The sequence below is a fragment of the Thunnus albacares genome, chromosome 5 (genome assembly GCF_914725855.1).
Source record: "Thunnus albacares chromosome 5, fThuAlb1.1, whole genome shotgun sequence".
NCBI classification, from domain to species: Eukaryota; Metazoa; Chordata; class Actinopteri; order Scombriformes; family Scombridae; genus Thunnus; species Thunnus albacares.
Window position 1 is genome coordinate 14,810,579 of NC_058110.1, and position 27,659 is coordinate 14,838,237.

General features: G+C 38.5%; 1 protein-coding gene across 2 annotated transcripts in view; it reads right to left on the reverse strand.

Annotated features, from left to right (window-relative positions):
• Nucleotides 1–27,659, reverse strand: part of cntn3a.1 (contactin 3a, tandem duplicate 1) — a 78,205-nt gene that overhangs the window by 9,042 nt on the left and 41,504 nt on the right. Inside the window, exons 9-14 of one of the 2 annotated variants that reach the window (XM_044352717.1) lie at nucleotides 24,853–24,992; nucleotides 19,611–19,740; nucleotides 17,111–17,261; nucleotides 9,549–9,676; nucleotides 3,222–3,397; nucleotides 1,074–1,191 (exon numbers count right to left, since the gene is read on the reverse strand). In XM_044352717.1, coding sequence (XP_044208652.1) covers nucleotides 1,074–1,191; nucleotides 3,222–3,397; nucleotides 9,549–9,676; nucleotides 17,111–17,261; nucleotides 19,611–19,740; nucleotides 24,853–24,992 — 843 coding nt within the window. Of the gene's footprint in view, nucleotides 1–1,073; nucleotides 1,192–3,221; nucleotides 3,398–9,548; nucleotides 9,677–17,110; nucleotides 17,262–19,610; nucleotides 19,744–24,852; nucleotides 24,993–27,659 lie in introns of both variants that reach the window. The other variant, XM_044352716.1, reaches the window with a different exon arrangement.

Sequence of the window (27,659 nt, forward strand, 5' to 3'; positions counted from 1 at the left end):
CACTTTCTGAAGCTAGTGTGCAATATTGAACTACAACTAATCCAAAACTCAACTGTTTGCTACGTTGGAGGCACAAAAGAACAAAAACAAATCTAAAAAAGCAGCAAAATCTGCAGATTGATTTATTCTGGCAAATGTAATCTTTCTTATTTCATTATATGTTTTTCTGAAATGTAGTTTATTGTACTGTAGTTTAGGAAATACAGAAGGATCATAACATGGCCTACTACAGTGGTTCCAAACCTGGGGATAAGACTCACTCCAGGGGTTTGCAAGGTAAATCAGAAGGGTTGTGAGAAGAAGAAAAAACACGAATATGTTACATAAAGTTATGTTACTGTTTTCTGGCTTTTCTCTAGTGAAATACTAGATATGTTTATTTCTTCTAAAAGTGATTGAAATGCAACAATTTAAAGATATTCTAATGGAAAATCACTCCTTGGTGAAAGTTTTCACAACTCATGAACATAATGTAACCTGTGATGAGACAATGTTGGTTTATTTTAAGTGGTGAGAAGCCAAAAAGGTTGGGAGCAAATGCCATAAAGGGGTATATGTGTGGTACATTACCAGGCGCTATCATGCTTTAATTATATACACCACAGTAAGACTGTTCACATTATTTTACTCACTTTGTGACATAGTGTCATAACTCATAATGAGAATGTTTGTTTCACGATTGAATAGAAGATTATTGAGATGCAGTCCAAAAAACAACTCGGATAGAATTGAATAGAAGATTACTGATATGCAGCCATTAATAGCTACAGTACTTTTGTTCACTGTCAAAGGAAGCGAGAACCTGGCAAGCAAAAGGTTTGTAATGAAACTGTCTTTGCTTTGTGTGATATTACAATGGAGATGATTTTTGAGCCTTTCTCTGAAACTTGTAGGTGCTTGCTGGCTCAGCCTCTTATTTCCATAGCCCCCACAGTCTTGACATGTAGTTAAATGTTTGAGAGCAACTGCACAGCTACAGTGACTATGTGTAGACACTCCTGTGCTTAATGCAGAGCTACAAATCTGACTTACAGGTTTAAGTTTTTATAATGTGGTGTGAGGGACATCCTTACCTCTGACTACCACATCAGTGGCAATAGACACACTGTCCACCTTGGTCTGTACTGCACACGTATATTTCCCAGCATGCCTCAGCTGAATGTTCCGGATCATGATGTCACCAGCCGAGCGCTGTCAGTGCAGAAGTTAAGAAGAAACAACAACAAAAATTTAAGAAAAACAGTAAAAAGGCAGAATCTTAAAGTTGCAAAATGAAGTAAAAGGACAGCGAATACTAGTGAAATGTCACAGTGATTTCTTTTGGCATTTAATTTATTACATTATGGATGAGAAATGTACAACATAAGTCCAGGGACGCACCAAATGACTGAGTGCAGGTTTTCATGATCATTTAGCATCTTATTGCATTGTTGCCAAATAGCTTTCAGTTGAAAAAGTATATTTTATTTTTTTCTATACTGCTATGTTTAAAATGTCACACTTAGACACTGTGAGTCCCATAATTTCATCAATAATTCCACCAAGTGCAGCTCTCACAGTAGCACGACTGTTGTTCTGGTAGTAACAATTAGCCCCACAAAAATGCAAGTAGGATGTGCTGCAAAATGCTATAAACTCAACAAGAGGGGGTAGTGGTATCCAACAGACTGGTTGGTTTAAATATTGCTGGAGGCATACAGTTTTCATGGTGCTCACTTACAGGATACACTATGTTCTTTAACAGCAGACTTGGATGATGCTGCTACAGGGTTTTTAACTGTATATATCCTGTGTCAGATTTCTATAATACCTATATGTCCTATAGTTTCTATAGTATTTGAAAATAACAGCTTGAATCAGTTGATTTCTCTATTCCATTTCTGAGCAATAATGCATTGCTGCTTCTGTTTACTGGAGGTATGATATTATAACCTTAAAGTATTACAACTTTTACCATTTCATATGACTCACTCAGCTTATTAAAACGGATTTTTACTCAGCACTGTGTTGTATTTAATCTCAATCTGTAATAAGGATCTAAACATTTAGGAAATATCGCTGCAGGTGTAAAAAGTGCACTGGGATATACACATTTAGGACAGCACCTGTACCTGGATAGTAGCAAATTTCTGATGACCTTATAAATCAATGACTCATGATACTATTGTATGTTACAAGCTTTACTCCTCTTGTGTTCACAGCAGACTCATCAAAAGTGAAAAGCATGTCAGGATCTGCTCCAAAAGAAAAACATCTGCAAGTTTAAATAACACGACCATTCAGCATTAATATGTCACCATTTTCCCTTCTACAACATGTCAGCACCATGCAGAGGTTTGGTGCAGAGATGAAATGCAGGGAAACATGCAATTATAAAGCTCTTGTTGTTGTTCATGATCGCGCAGAAAGCAAAGAACAACAAGAAGAGATAAAGAAGCCAAGACCTCATAATTGCTTTTCCTAATTAAAAGAGAAACATATTTGGTGTTAGATGATCAAATGTAATGCATGAATGAGCATTGCATAATGAAATCCTTGGTTGCTGCTTTTGTCAATGGAGACGGTGTTATTAGCAGGCAAAACATGCAAACATAGAGCCCTCTTGTTCAGACAAAAAAAAAAAAATCATCAGTATGATTAATCATGAACAAACATTAAATTCTTTGCTCCTTAAAAGATTTGCCTAAAATTGAGCTGTAAGGAGAAAAAAACCCATAAATGTTTTAATGATCACTTAAATGGCTCACTTCCTTGGGAATCACTTTAAACTACTGTGTATGTGTAAAACTTTATCGATGTAAAAGAAAGAAGCAATATGAAGTGTGAAACTATTCACGTATGAATTTGCTTTAAGCCTGTCCTCAGATGCTCGCAGCAAGCTTTTTTTTTGTTGTCAAGTCAGATTCACCACATTCAAGTGGAAACATGAAGATTGTCAAAAGGATATAGAAATAGTTGGTTTTTTATCTCAAGAAAAGTTACTTGGCTGGCACTTCAGAAATATTCTGTTATTCTGCCATAATAAATACTTCAAAGGTCATTTGAAGAACTCAGAATTCAGAAATATCTGTGTGTGTGTGTGTGTGTGTGAGTGAGATTTCTGGAGCACACAGTTTTAACTGTGATATGAAGGGGTGTCCAAGCTCAACATGCAGCCTGCAACATACAGTATCATATTTCCTTCAGAGACACCAATAATCTAAAGACACGGATGCACTTACCCCACCAACTTTTTCGAAATAAGCCCCGTGACTTCCAAAGTGGATGAGCTGCTCATTGAAGAACCAGGTGAACTTGAGGTCCAGTGTGGGGTCGTGTGATACCTGGCAGGGCAGCACAATGCTCTCACCCACAGTCACATCCAGATGCCCTGCTGGACTAGTGATCACGGTTGGGTCTGGAAACAGGGAGCACCAAGTTAGAGGTGGATGTTAACAGAGTGGTTTTCCTTTGTTAGAGCAGATGTACTGTTTTGCAGACGGTTCAGTGTATCTACTGTATAAATAGTGATCCACTTCTTTCAGCTGACTTGTTTTTATTTCCGGAACATGGAGAAATAATTGCAAAAACATGCCAGACTCAAAAACAAGTTGCACCAAATACAGTCTCAGATATTAGCCAAACATTATCAAAGGCTCTCAAGATAAATTACTTTTGAGTCTACCAGTGGGCCTGTATCGCATCTCTTTCTTTAACTTTCATAAATCAGAGCATGGTCTTATATGTATCATTAAGCAACAACAATGAAGAAGCAAAATAAACAAACAAAATGAAAAACTCAGCCATTACTGCAGGTCAGATCCGAGTCTATAATTTGGCTCTGTTTGTGCCGAGACAAAAAGCCATCCTATTTCATCCTCAGCGTGGTGCACATCAGCATAATCTTTGGTCTGTCTCAGTTGGGTGTCTCATTCAACAGCAGTGTGGTGCAGAGAATATAGTACAGGCTGAGAGGCCCATACACCAATCCACTGTGAATTATGCATGCATGTCATAAGCATCTAATGGACAGGCAAGCCAATGCAGCATGTCAGGGGGAGTAAAGGTCTATATTCAGCTCTGTCAAAACAAGCCAGCTTGTTTATCTTGCACCCCCTAAGGAGAACTGACTGGTCATGGCAGTGCATTCCAGGTGAGTCTTAGGAAAGTTCGGCACTGGATGCCAAAATGAGAGGGGCAAAACTTTCTGCCTCCGATAGCAAAGCTGTCACGCTCATTTCCTGCTAATACTGGAAGGAAAATCACAAATTGGCTCCCTCATTCCCTACAGCGTGTTCTGTGCATGACAATTCTCATTCTGTAAACCATAAAGAGTGTTTTTTATTGTACAGATCAGAGAGTGTATAACCTAGATTTTAATGTTTCTATTTGAATGAGCATAGGATGTATTGTTATGTCTGAACATCCACATTCTGAAGAAATTAAACCTTAATAGTACGCTTGTGATTCAGTTAAGCCAAAATAACACGTCTGGGATGAAGTGGAAGCTGACATCAACTCCTGGTGGAATTGCAGGAATGATTTACACTTGGGAAGCCGGGTTAAATGCAATTAACTGCAATTAACTAGACATTAGGATAGAAAGCAAGCTGTGCTCAGAATCCTGAGGACCAGGAGCCTGTACAACGAAAAAAGTTCAGTTTAGTCTGGCTCTCTTTGGGCTACCTCGCCTCACTGACCCTGACATTGTTGACCTGGGACTACCGGTATCATGAAGCAGGTGTCATCTGGCTCTGTTATCTCTGGGTTTTCCAGCTACGAGTAGGTTCATGTGAAAGATGTGGCATTGTCAAGTAAAAGCGACATCATCAGAAACATGAAACGAAAGAGCGATATTAAATGAAGAGAGATGTTACAATATAATAATATAATTATCTAGCATCTAATATAGAAACATTAGAAATAATTTGCAAATATCAAAAGTAAGGCCAGAAATAAGTCTCAGAATTATTACATATGTATTTAGTGGAGAGTACTCTTTGCTTTATTGTTTGATGATGAACAAAGTATTATGAATATGAGATGCACAGAAAAAAGGTAAGTAATGTAAGTGTGCTCATGCTGCCAAGGCAGAGAGAAGAGAAAAAGGAGTTCATGCCTAATGAAGTTCATGTGACCGAAATGTTGCATTTATAATAACTGAAGCTAATTTACAGTGAGGATAATTTTTCTTATGAAAGACAACAGAGGATGTAGTTTTATTTCCAAATATGTCATTCTGAGCTGCACTGATGCAATAAGAATCAAAGGGAAAAGGAAACTTTGCGCAATTAAATGCAGCTAGAATAGTATTTAGTATGTAAATGCGTATGTATTTAGTGTTGTAAACTATTTACCTTGAGAGGCAGCTGGATTCCCAAGATCACAACATCACGAGAATCCATCTTGTCAGGCTTCAAGTTATGCACTTGTGTCCTAACCACCTGTGGTTCGGACCAATCAGCGTCCTATGAGGATTCTTGTATGATCTCATGATCTTGCGAATCCAGCTGCCTCACAAGGTAAAACGGTAATAGACAGTAATAGACAGATGGTTCATCCAATCACCTGCCAAGTTTTTTCTTTTTTTGTAAGTGCCCGCCCTTTTCCAAACAGTTTGCAGGGATGAGTTCTCAGATGGTTCTGTGTAACAAACCATCTGGTGCGTCAGGCTAGTAAACTATCACTCAAGGGCAAATTCACAAAAGGATTGTGCGACTTTTGTGACCACTAAACCTGTGCAAATGAGACAAAAAGAAACCATGTAATTCACAAGGCACCCGCAAAGGTTGAAATGCACCCCAAACTGTGCTGCCAAGCAAATAGCATCTTGGTGCTCCTTTGTTATTTGCACATATGCAAATGAAATAATATGCATTCATTTGGTGCAAAAATTGCTCCTTTCTCTGCAAATGAGCCTCATTGCAAAAACAGTCCTATTCAAAAAGATAAGCACTAATAGCCACATGCAGTCAGAGTGAAATTATTAGCATCTTCAGAGAGTTGGTGGTTAATGAAGCGCATTCATTCCCTCTCTCTCTCTCTCTCTCTCTCTTTCTCTCTCTCTCTCTCTATCTCTTCAAATCTTCAAGGTTGTGAGGCATTAAATGATATTGAATTGATACTGGATGATATCAAGGGTAAAATCTTCAGTCAGACATTGGGGGGATCAAATGGATATGGGGTGGTAACATTATCAGGACTTTCAGCTACTTAAAAATAAAAATGTCCTGACAGCGCATCCATAAGGGCGGCTTTATCACAAACAATTCCACCGTATAAACCTGGAGTCTGTGTGTAACAGCTGACCTGATGTGTAGCAGAACACAGAACATTAATAACCGCCACATCCTGACCGATGACCGTGTTAATGAAGTTACCGCTGCTGTGTCGCGTGCATAAATGCGCACAGCCTCTTTCTCAGTTTGAAGACGCACTTATGGTTTCAGCTGCTGTGTACTGCTGCTGCCAGCTGTGGGCACCAAGCAGAACATCAGCACTGATGTTTCTGCGAAATCCATACATATACATTCAATGACACCTGAACAACATTACTGTGAGATTCAGACATTGATATAACACATTTTAGACCTGCCTGAGTCACATTAATGGCTGTATTTTGACATGTGACATTTCAGGAGATTATGTTATAGATGTGAAATACTAAAGAAGTAAAAGCAGCAAAATACATGAAAGTTGGTTTGCGATTGTGGAGAGCTCTGTGTGTGCGCACTTCTTCTAATTAAAGACACGCAATTTGAGGATTTTGTGCTCTATGCAGTTTTCATTATGGACCAATCTGTGTGCTGAAATGTGGAGAAAAGCCTGAAACACTGGAGACCGCTCCGCTCACTCAATCAGATGCAAAACAAGAGCAAATTGCACTCAGCTGCAAAACTTCAAGGGCATGTTTGTGTCGTCATATCATTAGCCCTTTATCTTTTGTGAATTGGACCTTGAGACGGGGCAGATGATACGCAATTCACGGTGGTATCAGCGGCCGCAATTCATTCTTTGCGAATTTGCCCCTCATTCAAGTTTTTTCTTTTTAAACCCAGAGTGCACACAGGAAAGCCTTGAACAGTACAATGATTCTATAACTATTAAAGTATCAATCGCTCTTACTTGTCATTTTATTGTTCAGACAGTACTTTTGTCCAGGTGAGGGTCCTATACTGTAGGAATGATGACTTAACTTTTCAACTGAGCTGAATGGTCAGAAGTTGGGCTGTTGACAGGTTTTGATCTGATCCTCTAAAGTTAACCTGCCATACAGCATCGGTTACCATGATGATCTACCCCGTTAAGCCCAAAGATAACTGGCTGACCCACTACCTCACTTTGTTTGACATTCACAGTTTTATTTCAGTAGTAAACAAGTACTAATCATGAAATGTATTCAAGTATGAAAAGACTTGTTGATTTATCTTCAATTGACAGAAAATTTACTGTCATAATTTTTCTAATCGATTGAATTAACTTTGATCATTTGATCGATTAATCATTTACTGAGTCATTAAACAACAATTCAAATTTGAATCAAATTTGAGGACTTGCTGCTTTTCTCCGTTTTATACAACAGTTATGGACTTCTGTACAAACAAAAATAAGAAATTTGAAAATGTTGCATTGGGCTCTGTAATGAGCTTTATTCACTATTTTTGGACATTTTATAGAGTAAAGCATTGATCAATTAATTGAAAAATGGTTTACATGGCTATTGCAGCCCTAATAAACAGGAGAAGTATTTATTATTTACTGCAAATATTGTGCTTGTGTAGTATCTCAGATTAATACTTGAGAGCAGTACTGCCCTTGAGTAAATATATAATTTACCTTCCCCCTCTGACCAATATTATAAATACACACATATATATTTACAGTATAACAGTTCCATTCGTAGATGTAAAGAGGCTGGGGGGGGGGAAGCAAAATTGGGCCTCTGTGCAAACCAATTTGCAATTCAAAAAACCTGTGAAGAGGAATAACCAAAAGGCATTTTAATAGAGCACTGTTGTTGACTCTGCTCTTTAGAAAGACCTAGAAAATTCATTGCACTGCAGAAGTGTGTGATTTAAATGGATTGAAATCTTAAACAAACCGAGCATGGCTACGAGCCACGGTGCAAAAAAATATGAATTAAACATTGAGACACATGAATGCAATGAGCCTCATGTCTCGCTTCCTCCAACCACTGCCAATCAACTAATTGGATTGTATATCTGTCAGGTAAGAGGAAGGCTAGTCTTTATAACGACTCTGCTTCATCAAGTGTACAGTGCTGGTTAATTTAAAATGCAACACTGGTCGGTTGTGTCTCACAGCTCTTGTGCAGACTTCCAGATAATTTGTTCTGTGTTCCTCCAAAATACTGACAACCAGAAATGATGTTTTAGTTTGTTACAAAAGCTGTATAACAAAATCTGTACAAATCCTGATGTTGATTTGTGTTACATTACAGTAGTTCATTCTTAAAATATGCCACAAAAAGCATACAACCTGTTAATGTTTTGCATATCATATGTTAGGCGTTGATGTAATGATGTCTTAAAAAAATAGCCATTATTGCTGTAATTGTATCATGTATGTGTAGTACAAGAGCAGTTGTTGCCAAGGTAAAAACTAATGAGGATAAAATAAACAATGACTACATTTGTATGCACAAAATATTCTAGTTTTTGCCCTTACTCTGAAAAAGACAATATTCCTACTAAGCTGTTTACATGGCTAATGAAAATGAATATTCCACTAATATTCCCGTTTACATGCAGAGTGTTTTCAGAGTTGCTCCAGTGGGAACGGGATTCGCAAGATGTCCGCAGGCAGTGAAGTAAACCAGTGAGGTGAAAAACATGAGCTGCTGCCTGATATTTATAAGCTATATTGATATGACTGATATTATAAATTTATAGATACAGGCACATCCAGCACCAAGGTTGTCCCATGATGTTAACTACACTGCTGAGTGTTTTTGGTGCATCACACCGAGTCATCACCGTCAGTCCATGGCTGCATGTCAGGATAATAACCAATCCCCTCCGTTCCCGTCGTGGAGAAGGCACGCTCTGTTTTTCCAACCCACCCTGAACAGCTCTCCATTCTCCTCTCGTTCCTCTCCTCTGTCTGCCTTCTTGCTCCAGCATATGTCATTTTTCCTGTGCAGGAGTGCATTACACAACCAGCCCGTCATGCTTCTCTATCCCAGCCTTGCAAACTGTTGGCTAGTTGGTTTGTTTACAACACACAGAGCTCGTAAACTGTGGTAAAAACCCCAACTGAGATGCATGATCTGAATGCGCTGTATACATGTCTAAAGGATGCTCCTAAAACCCGAATAATATCAGCATATCCCACCTGTCTTAATTGGAAAATGCTACATTCAGAATATGCTGTTTACATGACATGTATCAAATTCAGAATATTGTCATATTCTGAATAATAGTGGAATATTAGTATACATATAAACAGAGTCAATAAACACATCGAGCAATATCCAGCTGTGGTTTACAGTAAAACAACCAGGGCTGATGTTTGAAACCAAGACAAGGTAATAAACAGTCGTATCTTACCTTTAACCAAAAGGCTGCCAGCACTGCTTGCTACTCCAAACTGGTTTCTGGCTACACACGTGTAGAGTCCAGCATCCATTTTAGAAACATTGGAAATACGTAGGCTTCCGCTATCCATCACAGTAACTCTGTGGGTAAAAACAGCATATACATAGATACAGTGTATGAGTATATTCATCACCTTGTAAGGCCTGTTCACGGTTCATCAGTGTTGGTAATAAAGTAATAAAGTTAAACTGAAATACCGCTCTACTCATGGAAGCTTGCATAGGTGTCATTTTACATATATTCAAAGTGCATAAAATCTATTCTAAATGAGCAAGTCCACTGTCCTCAAGCAGTTTAACTTTAGTGTGGAATTTATCTCAGTGACTTTTAATTGGCTCCCTGTGCTTTGGCGTGACATACGGAGAACCCCAGCGTGAGGAGTTACAGTTTGATTTCTCACCACTGACTTGATAAGAACACAGCAAGATCACTTGAGAGGAGAATCTCATTTTGAATTCTTGGTGATATCAATGAATGAATGCTATACGGTAGATCTACTCATACTGTATAAGTGTATCTTAATTGTTAATAGGAGAAATACTGCTTCAGCAGACATAAATACACAGACAGAATTGAACATGAACATGATTTTCGAAATTCCTGGCCTGTTGCCTAAACAACTCCGGTTATCCCAAACGCTGCACTACATGAAGCTAAAATATTCATTTTAACACAGTTAATCCAGCACTCCTGCATTCAGTGCTACATGATGTTTTAGAAAGCTCACCTTACATGCACTTTTAAGTAAGGACGGAAATGCAGCGTAATGCCAAAGCCTTTTTTTCAGTAAATCAGATAAAAGCCCAAAATAAATGAATTTAACCATGAGATAACTGAGTTCCATATGTTGTAATTATACTGTAATAATAATAACTGTAATTTCTGACCTGGATTAATGTAATATATGCTTTAATAAATAGAGCGTAAAACTACAAAAAACAACTACTACTCCCTACTGCTACTGCCAGTATTAATCATTTTATATTATATATTCTTATGTCTTGATGCACTGAGACAAAAATAAAAGTAAAATAAAGATCCAAACCAACCATTGATCCAATTGATTCTTGTATATGTCAATGAAATTTCAGCAGCAGAGGAACAAATTTGACCTGCCTGGTTGTGTGGTAATAAAAGGAAGTCGAACCTCCAGAACAGATTGCACAAGCTGCTGGCGTCATCAGTCAAGCCTGACAGATTTCATCTGATAGAGAGAGTGAACTGCTAATACCAGTAAACAAGGTGCTGGAGTGACACCAAACCAAATATGAAAGAAGTCAGCATCAAGGTGTTGCTTGAATAAAGCGTTTCATGCTTCCAGTCCCTGAAGAGTTATCTTTCACATTTTAACTTCATCAGACAAGAACTGTTTCATCTCATAGCAACAATTAAACTAATCTATAATCTTAGTTTCTCATTTCACTCACTTGCACTTTCTTTGACTCAAACAATCACAGCTCATCATCATTTGTGCTTTTAACTTTAAACCATAATTATGAATAATGAACTACTTTGTCAGTTATTTTGTGTACTGGCAGAGTAACATGAGGGGACAAATTTCCAAGCTGAAAAACTAAACTTAAGTAATGTTGATGCTGCCTCCAAGAGTGTTGATTGTAGGGGTGAGGTCTTTAAAAGCATGCTGGTGTCAACAAGGCCTTGTATAAAGTATGTGCAGCAAACATGTGCAAAGAGAACTTGTGAGGAATATGCATAATGACATTCATTTTGCCCAGTTCTTAGTAGATTTTGACCAAAGTCAAGGATAGAGGATACAAGAAGAAAAACATTTGAGTGGGAAACTTGTTTGGTGAACTTCACACAACCCTGGGACGACCAAACACTTAGTAAAAGTGAAATGAATGTCAGGGTGACCGGTGACTGAGGCACACAATAAAGAAATAAATGGTTTTTAATAAAAATTCATTCCTTGGCCTTAGTGGAAAACTAGCCACATGCTGCACAAAATGCCCTGATGAAAAATGTCTATTCATGTGTTCTGTGTGCAAATAATGCTACAGAACCACTCATTTCAAACCCTTATTTTATCAAAATATTATCAGATATCACTAATACTGGCTTTATATAATGCATCACTAAATTATTTATTTTTCATACCTAATGTTCATGTTTGATCCTTTTGTCTTTCCTGTTCTCTAACTGGTTTAGAAAACACATTTTCTTTGTTCTCTCTCCTTTGATTTCTGTAATAACTGGAGGGAATCTATCACATCCCTTAAAAGACAGTGTGACTGAAGTTTTTGCTCACTTCCTGCATTCTCCTTCTGTTATGTGTCATTTAAAAATGTTTCCCAGTGCTTCAATCATGCTTTGAGGATACAGTATTTACTGTTTTTAAATTTACTGTCGTTCAATGTAAATAGTCTGAAATAAATACAGCCTAAATACTTGGCATTACACTGTATTTGTGTAAAACATAGCTGTATTGTCTTTCTTCATTTTATTAATTATTGCTGAATTAGGTGTCTTAATTTAGCTTAATTTAACCTGAATGGTTTGTGATTCACAAAAAAAGGCTTCTAATGTAATCAAAGACAACATTGTCTTACTATCTATTCGCTAAAAACCTTTTATTTCGGGGAAAACAATAGAAATCAGACAAGCAGGGAAAAAAACACCACCTCATGTCTGTCTTTGTGGTGTTCCCTAATGCATAAAAATATCGACTGAACCTCTTGTCACAGTTTAACACATTTTAACAGTGTTTTGATGATACAAATGTCCAAAACGCTTGTTGACACTGAGGAGTATTAGAGAAGGCAAAAATAGATCTTATAAATATTCTCAGCTGGGGGTCCAGTGTCTAAGAACTTGTTAACATCAAAGGGACAGAAAAATGATTAATAACTAAGGGTCATAATGACAAATCACACTGATATTACCCATCCTTGATAAAATATTTCCATTATATGCTTGCAGCGGTGGTGACAACACACTGGAGAACACAAAATCAATACAGGCATATACATGACACTTCTGTTGTATATCTCTAAACAATAAAAATAATAGTAGAGGAGGGACAGGTTTGTCCTTCAGTTGTCACATTGAAGTCAAGAATCTGCCTCGCTGAGATGTTCTTAAGCAACACTGAGTCTTTGCCAGCTTTGATCTCTATACAGGGGGCAGGCATGAAGAAAAAATCCCTACTGGGATCAATAAAATATCACACTGTTAACAAGACTAGGTCAAAACCTAGTATATGAAGGTATATGGTCAATGTGTGAAATGATGGCCAATTGGTTACAAGGATAGTCAGTGTCTATAATGTGAATTCCTGGATATTAAATGTTCACCTGCAGTTTTCTGTAGTGTCCCCAGTATTTGTTGTTAAGGTGTACTGAAGTAGCATATCACAAACATTTGAGTCAAAAAAGGGTATAAATGCAGTAGCAAGAACAATACTTATGTTGGGATGTTTGACTGAAAGAGAATTTATTTCAATTTTAACTGTTCTAATCATCTGTTAACTCCCCCTGCTTTCATCTGTCTCTATCTGCAGATGTCTGTGAACATATGGTCTCATCCATATGAATACGTAGGATTAGCATGCTAGGCTAACAGTCCACCAGCTGTGTGACTTTAAATCTGCACCGTGAGCAATCAAACACCGTAAACACACCTGTCACCTGCCAGCACAGTGCTGTTAAACCGGAAACACAGCAGCTACACCTTTTTTTTTATACAGTTTATGACCCATACACAGCATGGCACAGCTATGCTAACAATGCTAGCCATGCTTACTAGCTGCTAGCCACCATGCAGGCTGTTAAAATGGATCCGACGCGTCTCTTTGTATCCGCGGGTTGGTGCTCCTGTCAGTGTCGGAGCCTCCGTGTGAGATGCTTCAGTTGGTAAAGGTGTGTTTCTAAAACTTATTTTGGGACTGCGCTCATGAGAGTGAACTGTGCTCAGTTTCTATTATGTCCTCAGGGGGCTCCGCTGTAAACGCCCCATGAGGACGTACATTCCCAATGGGGAAACTCTAACACTGGGCCACTAACTTCATCACTCAGTCAATCAGTCTGTCAGTAAGTCAGTGATGGACAGACATTCGGGGTCATAGGGCTGGTCTGTGGCTGGTCCAGCCAAAAATGAATTCCCCTGAGCTAACAAGACAGCCACTGCTTGCTGAACTAATAATTAATTTGGCCTGGTGTTATCAAAGGTATTAGAAATAAGCAATAACCATTAAGCTTCATGAGCACAGATTAATATTTCATGATGTGAAACAGTTGTTAAGACTTACATTCTGATGATACAGCTAGAGTAAGATCATTGCCATGTGTTGGGATTTGTTGTCAAAGAAAGAAGCTATAATGCTGGGTAAACATTCAGTGCTTGTGGGAGAAATTTGTTATTGATATTTTTGATGGACGCAAAGCAAAAAACAGCTTCACCTCGAGCTACAGTAGAAAATCCATCTACAGTTATTTTCTTCAGTCAGAAAGGTCATGCCAATTTGATCAAATTATATTCCACCAATTTTTGATACTGCCTCTCAACCCTGGATATAAAACAGTTTCCTGACCACATTTGAATCCTTAGAAATGAATTACTCTGTTGATAAATGTCCACCGCAAATCCTCACTAGAAGCTCCCACCTTATCTCCTAAACTGCACATGACAGTGTAATGATGTTGAACCGGGGTTTCAAACATAACTGGTTTGAAAAGGTGAACTTGAACGCTCCTTTCTAAAAGATCCCTTGAAGTCTGCCTGGACCTCCCAAAATGATCAAAAATGACCTGTATCGCCTTAAAGGCTGCAAGAATTAAAATACATTAGCCTCTTCTACAGAGCCTATTCCCCTGCGGAGCCGGAGGTATATTCTCCTAACTGAACTGACGGCTTCCTTTGTAATGGACTATAACAAAGAGTTATGGATATGAGATGTCACACGGATAAGACCTGCCATTAAACTGTGCAGTAGCCTGTGTCAGGCTTCCTCCTCACCAGAGCTTCAAAGGAACGGTGAAAGATAAAGATGTAAGGAGCATTATCTGTCTGAAATGCTTTTACTTTGTTCCTTTTTCTCTCAAAGGTTGCCCTGGAGCAATTAAGGTATTGGGGAAATTTGTGGTGTACATAAAAGCTTGAGCAGTGTGATATAGTAAATAGGCACTTTACCTCAACCTTATTGGCTGGTGTAAAAGTGAGCTACTGGCTTTAATCTAAAAGCTTGGTCTGTCTCTCCTTGGTGTAACAAAAAACTAAAAGGTTGTAATGAAAAACATTATTTTAACCACTTAAGAAGGATTGTATAATTAACTAAGTTTATTACTAGGAACTTGCAGTATCCACAAGTACTGCTTATTTCACTTACTGTGGCAATGCATCCGGAAAACTCGCTGTTTTAGAGTAGCAGGATTATAAATGGATTCACATTACATGATGAAGCAATACATATCGTTTAGCATAACAATCTTAAACACAGTGGTTCAATCTAAAGGTAATATTCCTGAGAGCTATTCCATTTTACAATTTCTGGCAGTGGTCAGCAGTGAAATAAAATTATGGTAAGCACTTTATCGTTAACCTCATAGCTCCCCGCTTAAGTGCACAGCAACCCTGTTATAAGGCTATCTTGTTATACATGCCTGGCGTATGAGCTGATGTAGGTATCGCCGCTGCATGATTTCATTAACTAATCAGATCCTGCCTTGTTCTTAGTTGATTTGTTCTCATCTGCTCCAGATCCTTGAAAACATTATCCCTGGAAGATTAGAAGGAATTATGGGTATTTTAGTTGAGCCAGTGGGATGGATTAGTGTTGTGCCACTGCTGTAATAGCATTGGTAGCAGACCCATTTCGATATGGAGGAGAGTAAATGCTAACGAGCCAGGAACAGGGGAATAGGTTTGCGAGAGATGCTGCAATAATGTCAAAGCCTAACATCTTGTATGCAACTCACCCACTTCAGGGCAAGGCCGTAACGTTAAATCTCAAATGGGAAATCTCGCTTTTATGGGCGCAACTGATATTGCACATTGCAATATGGATGCATTTTCCTTTCAATACTTAAGAGGATGATAAATCTGCAAGCTGGGTCAAACATTTAGCAGCCGTTTGCAACGCATAATCTTGGTGCTGATTCTGCTGCTCCCCCTTAAATAAAACATCTCACTCCTGTAACCAAGATGTCTCTGCTGGCATCAGTAACAATCAGATCGCACCTTTAGTTTCCCCAACATACTGTCTGACTGGGGGAGGTGAGAACATGACTAAACCTGCTGCACCCCCACTGTGGCGAGGATGGATATCCCAGAGGTTGTGTGTGGAAAAGCTGCTGAGCCAGTTGAACAATTAATCCCATATCAAATGAGAAATCAGGACCCCCAGTATGTCACCACATGTGCCAGCAGGTGTGCTTTGCCTCCTGCTGATACATTCCTGCACAAATAAAGATATTATCAGATCGTGGAAATGCATCAGTGACTGATTTGTGTAGACCACACTGTGTTTTATACAGTGACAGATTATGAAAGCACACCTGAACAAAACACAAAACACACACTGTTTGTTGAGTAGCTTTCCTTACAACGTTTCTGAGCAACAATTAAAAGTGCAATAGCACATCAGGTTGTTCCTCCAAATTAAATCGTAAACTGAATGTTTCAAGCTTGTGTGAACTGTAACAGTGCAAATATCAAGTGGTGACATTTCTGAAAATGGAGAGACAACAGAGAAAGCATATGTCCACTCTAGCAATGACCAATGACATGAAGGCCATGCAGTGTAAAAGCTGCCGTCCACCATCTCCCTGATTACTGCCATGTGAGAAGAAACAGAATCCTGATCAATTACTGACTGTACATCCTAGCGACACCTTGACCAGCATTACGTCTTCAGCAGGAGAATTGGTTTTTCTTGTCTGATTAACATTTGTTTTTCCTTTTTATTCTTTTCTCCAGCACACAGAGGTATTGCATTGATCTGTACTTAACCTGATTTCTAATAAAACAAGGTGTCCAGCTAGTTGCCCTGGTGTCGCCACTACTATCACATAAGTATGTTGTTCAGCGGCTAGCCATTGATCAGTCCTTTTGGGGATAGCATCTGCCTCTTCCATGTCTCTCTGGTAGCCTGGATCATCGTCTGCCTTGTGGTCTAATGACCCTCCAGGCCTTACATGCTGCTAATGAGCTGATGGATCAGCGCATCGATCCAAGTGCAGCAGTCTAGGAATGGCCAATTACCTTAAGTAAACAGTGCAGAAACCAGCTCTGAGTGTGGCCAGGAGAGCAAAGTACAATGGAGTTCAGAGAAGAAATGTAGAAAGTGGGGGGAGAGTGGTGGAGTGCAGAACGTGTTGTGCAATTCAAATTGTATTGTGTCACACTGTGGTTCTGTTCTTTGCAGTTTGTCACCATGAATATCAAGTAGGGAAAAAAGCAAGTCAATGAAATACCATTCTGCAAGTAAGACAGTCAAACTAAACAATTGTGGTCACACACACAACACATTTACTGCTCTAAAGAAAGTAACCTGGTACCTGTGGCTCTCTCTCAAGGCTTCCTTTCCCTTCCTCCATGAAATCACACCCCGAGGAGACATCCTGGGCTTGCATTCGATCAGGACGTCGCCACTCTGTCGGGCCAGAGTTTGGGCCTTCAACAAATTCTGTGAGAAGTCTGGAGCGATGGCTGATAGCGAGAGTTGAAAGAGAGAGATATAAATATTGTTAGGGAGACAAGAGATGAAGAAAGAGAACGTAGGTTTAATTTACTGTCAGAGAAAGAGACATGGGAGCAAAGGGGATAGAGCTATTGAGGAAATGAGAGTGGAGAAGCATTCTTAAAACATGCAGGTCACTGCATCCATTAGGCAGATCAGCTCTCACATCCTTTTATTTTTACACACATGTACACTTGTTTGCACACAGGCAGACAGACTCACATACACACACAAATGTGGGGGAAGAGACACGGTACATCATTTTTAAGAAGACATTTTATTTGAAAGAAGGTGGGTTTTCCAATTCCATGCATTTTCCTTAAAAGGACATTATGCATTAAGAATGAAGCCGTGGGGCTCCAAAGCAAAAATGAGAGAATGTAAAACGAGAGGGAGGCTTTGTTGCTGCTCCTTTAGGCCTTAATTACTAAGGCGCCGTCGTCAGGAGCTGTTTTGTATGCGCACAGACTCAGCAGAAAGCTCTTCAAAGTGAACACACAGCTTGGCGCCAGTGACATGGCTGAGCACCTGCCAGTGCATGACAGTGCACGTGAGTGCACGATACACACTATGAAACACATGTATTCATACACACATTGCACCTCACAATTATTTCTTGACAAGTGTGAAATACGGGCATTTCCTTCATCAACACAACAGATATTGTCATACTTCCCACAGAAACTGGGTATAATTTACATGAACTCGTATGTTAAGGAGTGTGAGGAGTTATAGTTTCAATAAACTGTGTTTATCTTCATGTATAATAAATGAATGTACTATGGCACTACAGAATTTAAACAGATTCTCTGAGCTGTAGGGGGACCATATAATGTAAATGAAAAATTACTATCATGTATTAAGTGTTCACAACTGCATGATGAACAGTAAATTGTGCTATGATATGATGGTGGCATATGAAGGATGGAAATTAGAATAGTTTAACAATCCTAATACTGTCAATAATAAACTATCTATCTATTGATATCTACATAAAGTAGAGATGTCCTGGAAATTGTGCTGTGTATTTTTCATAGTTTTCTGACATCTTATATAAAGGAGGTCCTTGGGCACATTAAGTAAATAATAAGGAATAGAGTAGGGGTTGCACATAGGATCTCATAATAAATGTGTAGGTGTAAAATTGTTTGTGTTATACAGGCTTTTCACCATACTAACTGATCACCTTTTGGTCTACACAGCTACAGTTCAGTCATTTAAACCTACTCAGAGGCTTTGAGAGTCCTGCAGCTTTAACCCTGTGTGCATACATGTAGTTACTTTGTGTCAAGCTGCCAATCAGAATTAGAAATGTTTCTAAACTTAAACACTGAGCAAAGTGGCTTTGGCAGCCTTCTAACACTTTGTTTTACTAATGCCATTGTGTAAAACTGCCATAGCAAAGAGTTAGCAAAGTTTAGCCAGATATGAAGAAGTGAATGGCTAAATGTACTGAGATAAATATAGAAAGTGCATACATCTTTCGGTCAGATTTTCTGTATGTTACTATGTATGTTGGCAATTAGTCATAGCAGCCAAGCCTTTAACATTATAAAATATGTAAAAATGAAAGATTACATTCTAACACTGAATACTGGGGGAAATATGATCAGAAGATTATTTTATTTAATTAAATAGTATTAAATAGTATAACATATAAATATCAAAGCAAAGTGTTTCTCTCATCTCTTGTTCTCGGTGTACACAGCTGCTCATCTCCAAGCAAATAAGTCATTTCAACTTTCCCAGCTGAAGGTTGAACTGCATCCAATGTGGTTATTTGAATTTGAACTTGAATTGTAGATACAAATGCGCTTAGCTCTCAGTCTGCTCAACACAGAGGCAAGAATAAAAACAAATTTTGTTTAGAATGTGCTCAGCTTTCATTTAAATTAATGGGGGAGGCTGAGTTTATCTTTCAGATCTACTGCACCGCCTTTTTGCAAAATGTTTTTCATGCAAAAACAAAAAAACAAATAGAGAAATGATTAAAAAAAAGAGCATTAGGGGAATAATGTTTTTTTTTTTTAAATAAAATTATCTTCGTGATCCAACTGGCAAAATTGCAGACGAACATGTGTAGCAAATGTTCTGCCAATATGACTGTGGGTGTAGGAGATGTGGCCTTAAAAGTGGACCTTTAATTATAGCACCACCGCCAATCTGACTGGTATTGTATTTATTTTGGCAGCATTTGCACATTAATCAGCATGCCAAATTTAAGTGTCTATTATGAACCATCTCACAGAGATTAGGGAGATGACATGAGAGCAATTCTACTGGGTAAGTACTTAGGGAAATCAACCAAATGATCTTACCTATGACTCGGAGCTCAGCGTTGGTGAAGATTCTTCCGTGCTTATTCTCTGCTACACACTGGTACATGCCGATGTCAGCCAGATTTAAGCTACTGATTGTCAGCACTCCATTATTCACCTGAACTCTGTCCTGCTTAAGACACACACACAGACATATGCAAATACACACATTTAACAGGACTTCCTCTGTGCTAGGACTGTTGTATGCTGAAAGTAGTGTTATCAAAATCATATTTCCACTCTGTTGTGGTAATTTTGTGTCCATGCCACCACTTGAAGTTGCATTCATTGATTTTTTGGCCACTTAAATTATAGGAAGTTGAAGTTGAAAATCACACATCCAGTATATTATTACACATTAGTTCCATATGAACCTGTTAATGTGTTAGCAAACAATCACCTATTTGTACATGAACAAACATAAAAAAACATAGCATTAATTGTGTTTCTGCCAACCCAAGTTAAATATTAACAGTTTTTTATTTTGTTTTGTTTTGTTTTTGTTTTTTGTTTTTTTGCTGTTTGGTCTCCATCAATCTCTGAGAGAAATATCTTGGTTTCTTCACCAGGTGGGGAGGTAGTGTACACCGGAGTTATCACAGCATATTTTGGGTTATAATTCTGTGTCTTTCCAGTTACACACAGTCATTTGATCCACTGTGAACATGGAAGTAAAAAACATTGCACTCAAGCAAAAACAAAACGGGGGGCTGGGGTGCACGCAACCAAAGTCAAAGTTCAAAGCAGCACAGAAAAGCGTTTGCACACTCAAATCAGTCAGATTGTTCCCTGTATTTAGTTTGCTTCATCAAACTTGAGCACAGGAGAAAAATACACAGATGTATGCCTTCTTCAGTGTGCAGTAGTTATCCACTGTGAATACAAAAAATATTGATTAGAGGAGCTTAATCATCAAACCCAATTTTGATGAGCCTCTGTTGATTAAGAAAGATAAATACCCAGAGCATTCATCCAAACTGCACGATAACAAGTTATGCTAACAGCTTTAGATTCTCTTGAGACATTATGGCCTTTAAAATACTGCCTAAGAGATGTCACTGGATGATCTTCAAGCAAATCTGACATTAATTCCTAAAATATACTAACAGAATAACACTATGTAAACAGAAGACAGAGAAAAGACAAACTAGATTCTAGTATTTCTCATGTACATAAGCATTTCAGTTTGATAAGCCAGTTATCTGTATAATTCCCTCAAATGTTATCTTATCTTATGTTATCTTAAGTTTACTGGTGACACACAGGTTGACTTGTTTCTATACTTGATATTTACTCTAGAATGTCTTTTGTACTGTTTGTATATGTTTTACTATATAAGAGACATTTTCAATAGCCATTTGCATTATTGTACTGTTGCTTTATATGGGTCAACAAATGGGTCACATAAAGTAATAAAATGTCACTGTAAATTCTATTACTTCTCAGGTATTACATCAGCCTTTTAAGCCTTTTATATCTATCTATATTATACTTATTTATCTATCTTCTTTGAAGCAGCGTTTGCAGAATTTACATTAATTTAGACTGAACTGAGATGGAAAAACATAAACACATACACACATAAATTAAACACTACAGGTTCTACAGGTTTTGACATCTGAAGTCAACAACTATTAAACATTAGCAAAAACATCACTTTTTGTTGACTGCAAACTCTTCACTTTATATAAGTAATGTATAAATATAATCCATTTTTAAGGAAATTCTGTAAACAATCCAATTAGTGCCATAACAGTGTCACACACTAGGTGTTAATATGAGAATACTAGACTAAAACTGCTTTGAGGTGGGTAATTAGGGCTATATATGGACATTTTAAGTACTATGATGCCAACTATGTTCATTTTTGACAAATGGCCTGATCTAATTCAAGCTTTAGCCACACTTTTTCTCTCCTCGGAGGGGTTGATAATTGAAACACTGCTAATTTTCTGTGGTCTTAATAGTCCCGTAGTGACTTGATGTAACCCCCCTCTGCTTAACATAGCACTGCGACATTATCAAACGGTGGTTGAAATCAAACCTCTGAAGAATTAGTGAGGAATAAGCTGTTTCATGCAGGCTATTTTGAACTCTATCAAGTATCACAGAGTCTTAGGTGGCAGAGAAAAAATGCTCGGTATATGAAGCTGTTTGTTTAAAAATACATACATGCAATTAAAATGCCTACAGAGTACACAGTAATAGAAAAACCAAACAAAGTTCTTCTCTCCCCACTGCTTCTTTTGACCTTTACAAGGGTTGGCACAGCTTTCTGCTCCCTTTTTATAGTTGTGTCAATTTAAGTGTGGCAGCACTCATTGTTCTTGCCCTTGATCTTTCCCACTGAGTGTAGCTGGACCTTTTAATGTCACTGACAAAGTAGTCCAGAGGGTCCTGCCGCCGGTCTGTCTGTCGTGCGGAATCATTACAGCACTGCCACTTGAAAAGACAAGGACTGTCCCTTAACATCAGTCAGTGACACGGCTGAGGATCTTCAAACAGGGCTCTTTCTGAGGCCCAGTCACACGATGGACACACGGCTGACCTGGCACTAAAGCCACCACCAGAGGGGGTCCTGGGTGAGGATGGATGAAGCAGTTTCCAAGTGGAACACAACAAGTCCCTGGGTTTTTGGCCGGGACTGGGTGCTTATATGTGTGTTCAAGGGAAAAAAGGATGATAGAGAGAGAGAAAGAGCGAGGAACAGAAAGAGAGAGAGAGCAAGAGAGAGAGAGAGAGCGAGTCATAGAGACTTTGAATAGATGATAGATGGTCCTTTTTAGGTTACACAGTGCAAGGGCCCAGGGGGATGAAAGAGATGAAAGAGATCTGTGTAAGTGCATGGGTTGGTGCCACACTGCGCTATTCTGTACCCACTACCCTGTTGAAAAACCCTCAGAGACTCAGTGGTGGCTCTATCACAATCTCTTTAGCGCTGGAGACAAATGGTGGCATTCGTCTGCTTCATGGCCATCATTAATTATGCTTGACTCTACTCTGATACCAGCACTGTTTCAAGTTGAACTGTATAAAGGCAAATCATGGACGCTCTGTTTGGTGATGTAATTATCCTATTGCTGATTGTAGTGGTGCATTTAATGTGTGATAAATGCGCCTCAGAAGTCAGGTCCCTGACTTTGGAGGTCAAAGGTAGAGAAATCTCAAAAACACGCACTCATGTATGTAACTAAAGGGGGAGCTGGTGGTAGAGTTGAAAAATACAAGCGTGAGTGGGTCCTTGTTTCACCGGGGTGACATTTTGAAGTGACAGCCCTCCTCTGCGCCATTTAATTCCCTTGGAGGGGGCCCAAAGTGAAATGGAGAGAGATGGGGGGGGGGGGAGTGGGAGGGAAAAAAAAGCTTGAAAGAGGCCGTAAGAAAGAGAAAGAGAGCACAAGAGATACTGAGATAAAGAGAGCGAGAAAGTGAAAGGAGGACTGATCCATTCTAATGAGGAATAACAAATGGCCCCCTTGGCCTTCCTCTCCTTCTCCCTCTCTCTCTACATCGCTGACCTTTGGGTTTGGAAATTGATTTACTGTTGCCGCTGTTGACGGTGGCATTTTGAAAATGGTAACACCCCACCTCATTAATATAGCCACATGTACAGAGAATATGTTACCTTGGCCAACCGCCAAAGGAATTTTTACAATGTTATTTACAAATCAATACTGGAAATGCGCAGGTGGAGTGATAAGGGTTTCCTGTGGTTAAGGATGTGTGGCAAATAGAGGAAGTGACCTTTTCTACGCCCTTCAAAATTAACAAAATAGACAGCCACGAATGACAGAGAGTGAAATGTCCATTTGCGGATAACTACTTCTATATCATGATGGCGAGCCATTTAGAGTGCAAAGCTGTGTAATCTTCTTCACTGTGAGTGCATAGTGATTCAGATCTCTAATTAAAGTGCCCCAGATTTCGAATATTATGTTAACTCTCAATCAAAGTAACAGAAAACTATACCCACCTTTAAAGACAACAGTCCAGTTTTGGCCTCATTACCCAGTCCAAACACTGACACTATCAGTGGCTGTGATTCACTGGAGCTGTTCTTTTTAGGCAGAAAGCACACTCACCCGAACGGCACAATAACACAAAACGAGGCAAATTGCCTAAATGTGAAATGTATTTTGGATGATAAGGCATTTTTTCACCCTCCCCAGAGAGAAGAGACTTAATGATAAAATTGAGAGTAGCAGATAGGAGAGATTGAGCACTAAATTGTCAACAGTCCCTAGTTGATGACAGGCTGAAAATGGCATCACTTTGGCTTCTTTGCAAAACACAAACACCCTCCCCCAACACATACACACACTCTTTTGAAGCCAAATTTAGTCCCAAGCAAATACAGCTATTTCAAAGTGACATGTTCTTGCCAAATACAAGCCTATGAGTTGGAGCAATTTTGCTTCTCAGGAAAATGAATGCAACAAATGGTGAGGTAACACAGTGCACACTTTAAGTAAGCTGGTTCTGAATCTACTGTAATCTTATTATCTTTCATCTTACATATTAAATTGTGCTCATTTCCACTATTTGTCCAGCTTAGGGGCTGTTGTAATGAAAAAAAAAAAATCGACCCTCTGCTAACAATAACAATATGATTTAATACCAGCCTGTTAGATGGAGCCTTGCAGCTTTCAGCAATCTTAATGTGTTTCTTGTCAGAAGAGTGTTAAACACCTTCATAAGTGTTGATTAAAGATGGAGGGTAAAAATTAATGATTTTATGTTATTGGTAACCAAGCACAGGTTTGTGTGGGGACTAACATAGCAGCTTCTGGCTTAAATGTGATGGAAACAATGAAGCGGTAAACAATGTATGAAATTTCTAAAACTATCCAAAGTTGGGGGAGCGGATTAACCAAATACTGCAGTAGGATTGGAAAAAACACCAGAGGTGATTTGCACAAGTATAATTTGAGGTAGTTGTCTAGTTTGGCAATACAGTCAATATCTCATTACTCTACCAAACATTCTGCAATATTTGGCACTACGATATGAAAAAGTGGAGGATGCTCTGATGGCTGATGTGTGGCTGCACCTGGTTTCATTTTTCCAGCTTTTAGTTTTATTCTGTTTTTAATTTGTTTCTTTCCATCTTTGTTGTACTCTTGAAGGGGATCAGTGCTGCATGGTGTGGGGGAATTGAGCAATCATTCTTTTGTCTGTGCTCATTTCTTTGTTTTCGTCAATAAAAGCAATATTTAAAAACTTTAAAAAATAAATCCATTACCTCCATAGGGTCCAGAGGCTCTCCGTTCTTCAGCCAGCGGTAAGAGGGTTTGGGCTTGGCACTGGCTTTGCATTCCCATACCAGAGTGTCATCAATGGTCTTCTGAACATCTTGAGGCTTCTCAGTCAAGTGAGGTGCAGCTGTGAGGTCACATACCACATACTGTAAATGAACACTTCAACACTACACAGATGCTTGAGCATTAACCGTACAAAGCAGTTTCAGAATAAATCAATGAACCAACCAAGCAGTCAATTAGTTCATTAAAGAAGCATCCAAGGGCACAAAGCATAAATCCACTTCCAATTAACCCAAAGCTGCCCTCTACTTGAAAAACATATAAATAAAAACAACTGTATAATAGTAAAACTAGGTAGGATCAATAGTTGAAACGGTTGAAACTATTCACTGTAAGGTTAAAAGCTAAAAGATAAGCTATTGGATTTGCCACAGCCAGCTTGAATTAACCATTTGATACAGATATTTTATAGGAATCAGGTTTAATTATATATATATATGTATATGTATACATATATGTGTGTATATATATATATATATATATATATATATATATGAAATAATTATATATTCTTGTGATGCTTACAACGAATAGGTTGTAATTCTTTTTTTTGCTGTGCAGTTAATAACACAGGTCATATTCCCTTTTTGTCTTTTGAAACATCTGAAATCCATAGAGAAAATGCCTCTATATTTATGATGGTGGTGCTGGTGTCACATAAATGACTAGCACCTTATCTCTGGTGACAGTGTAAGAAGATTTATGGTTCTTGTGAAGCACCCCCATAAATACAGGACGCCCTGCCAGGGTAAAGGGAAGAGAGGTAGTTGAGTCAATCTTTCCCACTTCCTGGCTGTGTTACTTTGATAATTTAATAATTATATTAAAAATTATAATGTGATTAATTTTTCTATACTGAAACAGCCTTTTATCTTATCTCTCTTCGGGGACATGAGAGTATAGTTACAGCTAGAACAGTATCCATGGCACATTCAGTGTCAAGGACTTTTTAGCAGGCCAAATGCTCACCCACACAGGGGGACTTAAACCAAGGGTTTTCTGTACAAAATACAGTCTCTCCTATCACTAGGTCGTCATGCGGCTATGAATGTTCTGAGTGAAACTGTTTAATTCAGTCATGATGTGCACTGGGGGCATTAGAGGGGGCTCAACTTTTTTTTTTTTTTTTAGCGTGGAAGTTGACTTAACAGTTGATTGTCATATCCTGTGTGTTTTTAGAAACTATATTCCTGTCAAATTAAAAGGCAAAATCATGAAACCATTAGATGAAAAAAAAAAGGCTTGGAAGCATAAAACCAACTACAGTGTTTTTCAAAAATGAATTAAGGTGTTTCTTGCTGATTATTAGTTTTTTGAATTTAATATCTTTGGTAACAGTGAAGCATGGGTTGCCTGAAGTGCATTATACTTGCTAAGAACAGTAATATTTAAAAAGCTTTCAGAGACAAAGTCTTCAGCAGACCCATATGAGAATTGAGATAATATTTTGTTATCAAAAAACAAGCTCTCTTTATGTTCTTTTTATGAAAAGAAATTGTACAATAAATATATTTGGAAGCGAGCAAGCAGTACTGAATTGAAAATACATCACTACACAAAAACAAATACAACATGACACTCTGTTAATGATATTACAAATGAGACCGTCAGACATAACATAATAGAAAGGAAGACATGATGCAAACGGCTTCTATACAAAGTCAATCTGATCTCCTGTGAGCCTATTCAAATGCAGTCAACTGCTAAACCATGATTTCATAAATCCCCTGGAATTACAGAAGGACAATTAAGAGGGAAATTGAAAGAGACGCCACCCTTTATTGTTCCTTTGCCAGCATTGGTTGGATGCTGCAAACACCACATCCCCGTATTGATTCTCCTATTCTTCTATAGAGTTGATGGATGTCCCGCGAGCTCCTGTCTATGGGAGTTTAAAATAAGATTACAGATTTTTATCACCTGGCAGCCGGCCAGGTTCCCTGGCTTTGAGAAGAAACTTAAATCTTACAAGGAGAAACATGTCTTCCATACAACTACAACGGAGCACAGGTGTAGAGGCCATGCAACATAGTACCCCAGTGATAGCCACAAGTTACTGAAAAGTTATGACCTTGTTTACAAAATGACTATTACATAAACACACCATTTTCCCTTGTTTTAGGATCTCTAAGTTGTTAAGACCCAGTCCTGCGACGCTATAATGCTCTATGAACAGGCACGTCTCTTTAAAGTAAAGCACATTTAATCCTCAGCCTACCTACAGGTACTGTGAGCATTTCGTCTTACCCACAGGTGCTGCAAAAAACCTGTATTATCATATCAAAGGCATCCTCCTTCACAGGAAAGAAAAATCTGGATTTGATTATTTCAGTCAAGCACGTCTCTAAAGGGCCTTGTGGGCAGACATCATCAATGCATAAACTGCAAAATAATGGCGAGAGAAACTATAAAAATCCTTCATCAAGGGCCATTAAAAGCCTTCTCAGAATGTGGGCCATAAGTCCAGTGTTGGTGAGGGAAAAATCACCTCTCCCTGAAAGGTGGTATAAATCTGTGTGCGCTACAGCCCCATGTTAGCCGCTGGCACAATGAAGAGCTTGTCAGAAATGAACTACTGGTAATAGATTAATTTACTGCCACATTCCACTATATGATGCAGTTATATATGGAGACTAATAAAAGCTACAGATTGCTTGACAACAAATAAAACTTTTTGTTTGACTCACACCAAAACTACACTTTTATTCTGCAAGATTTTCAATTGTGC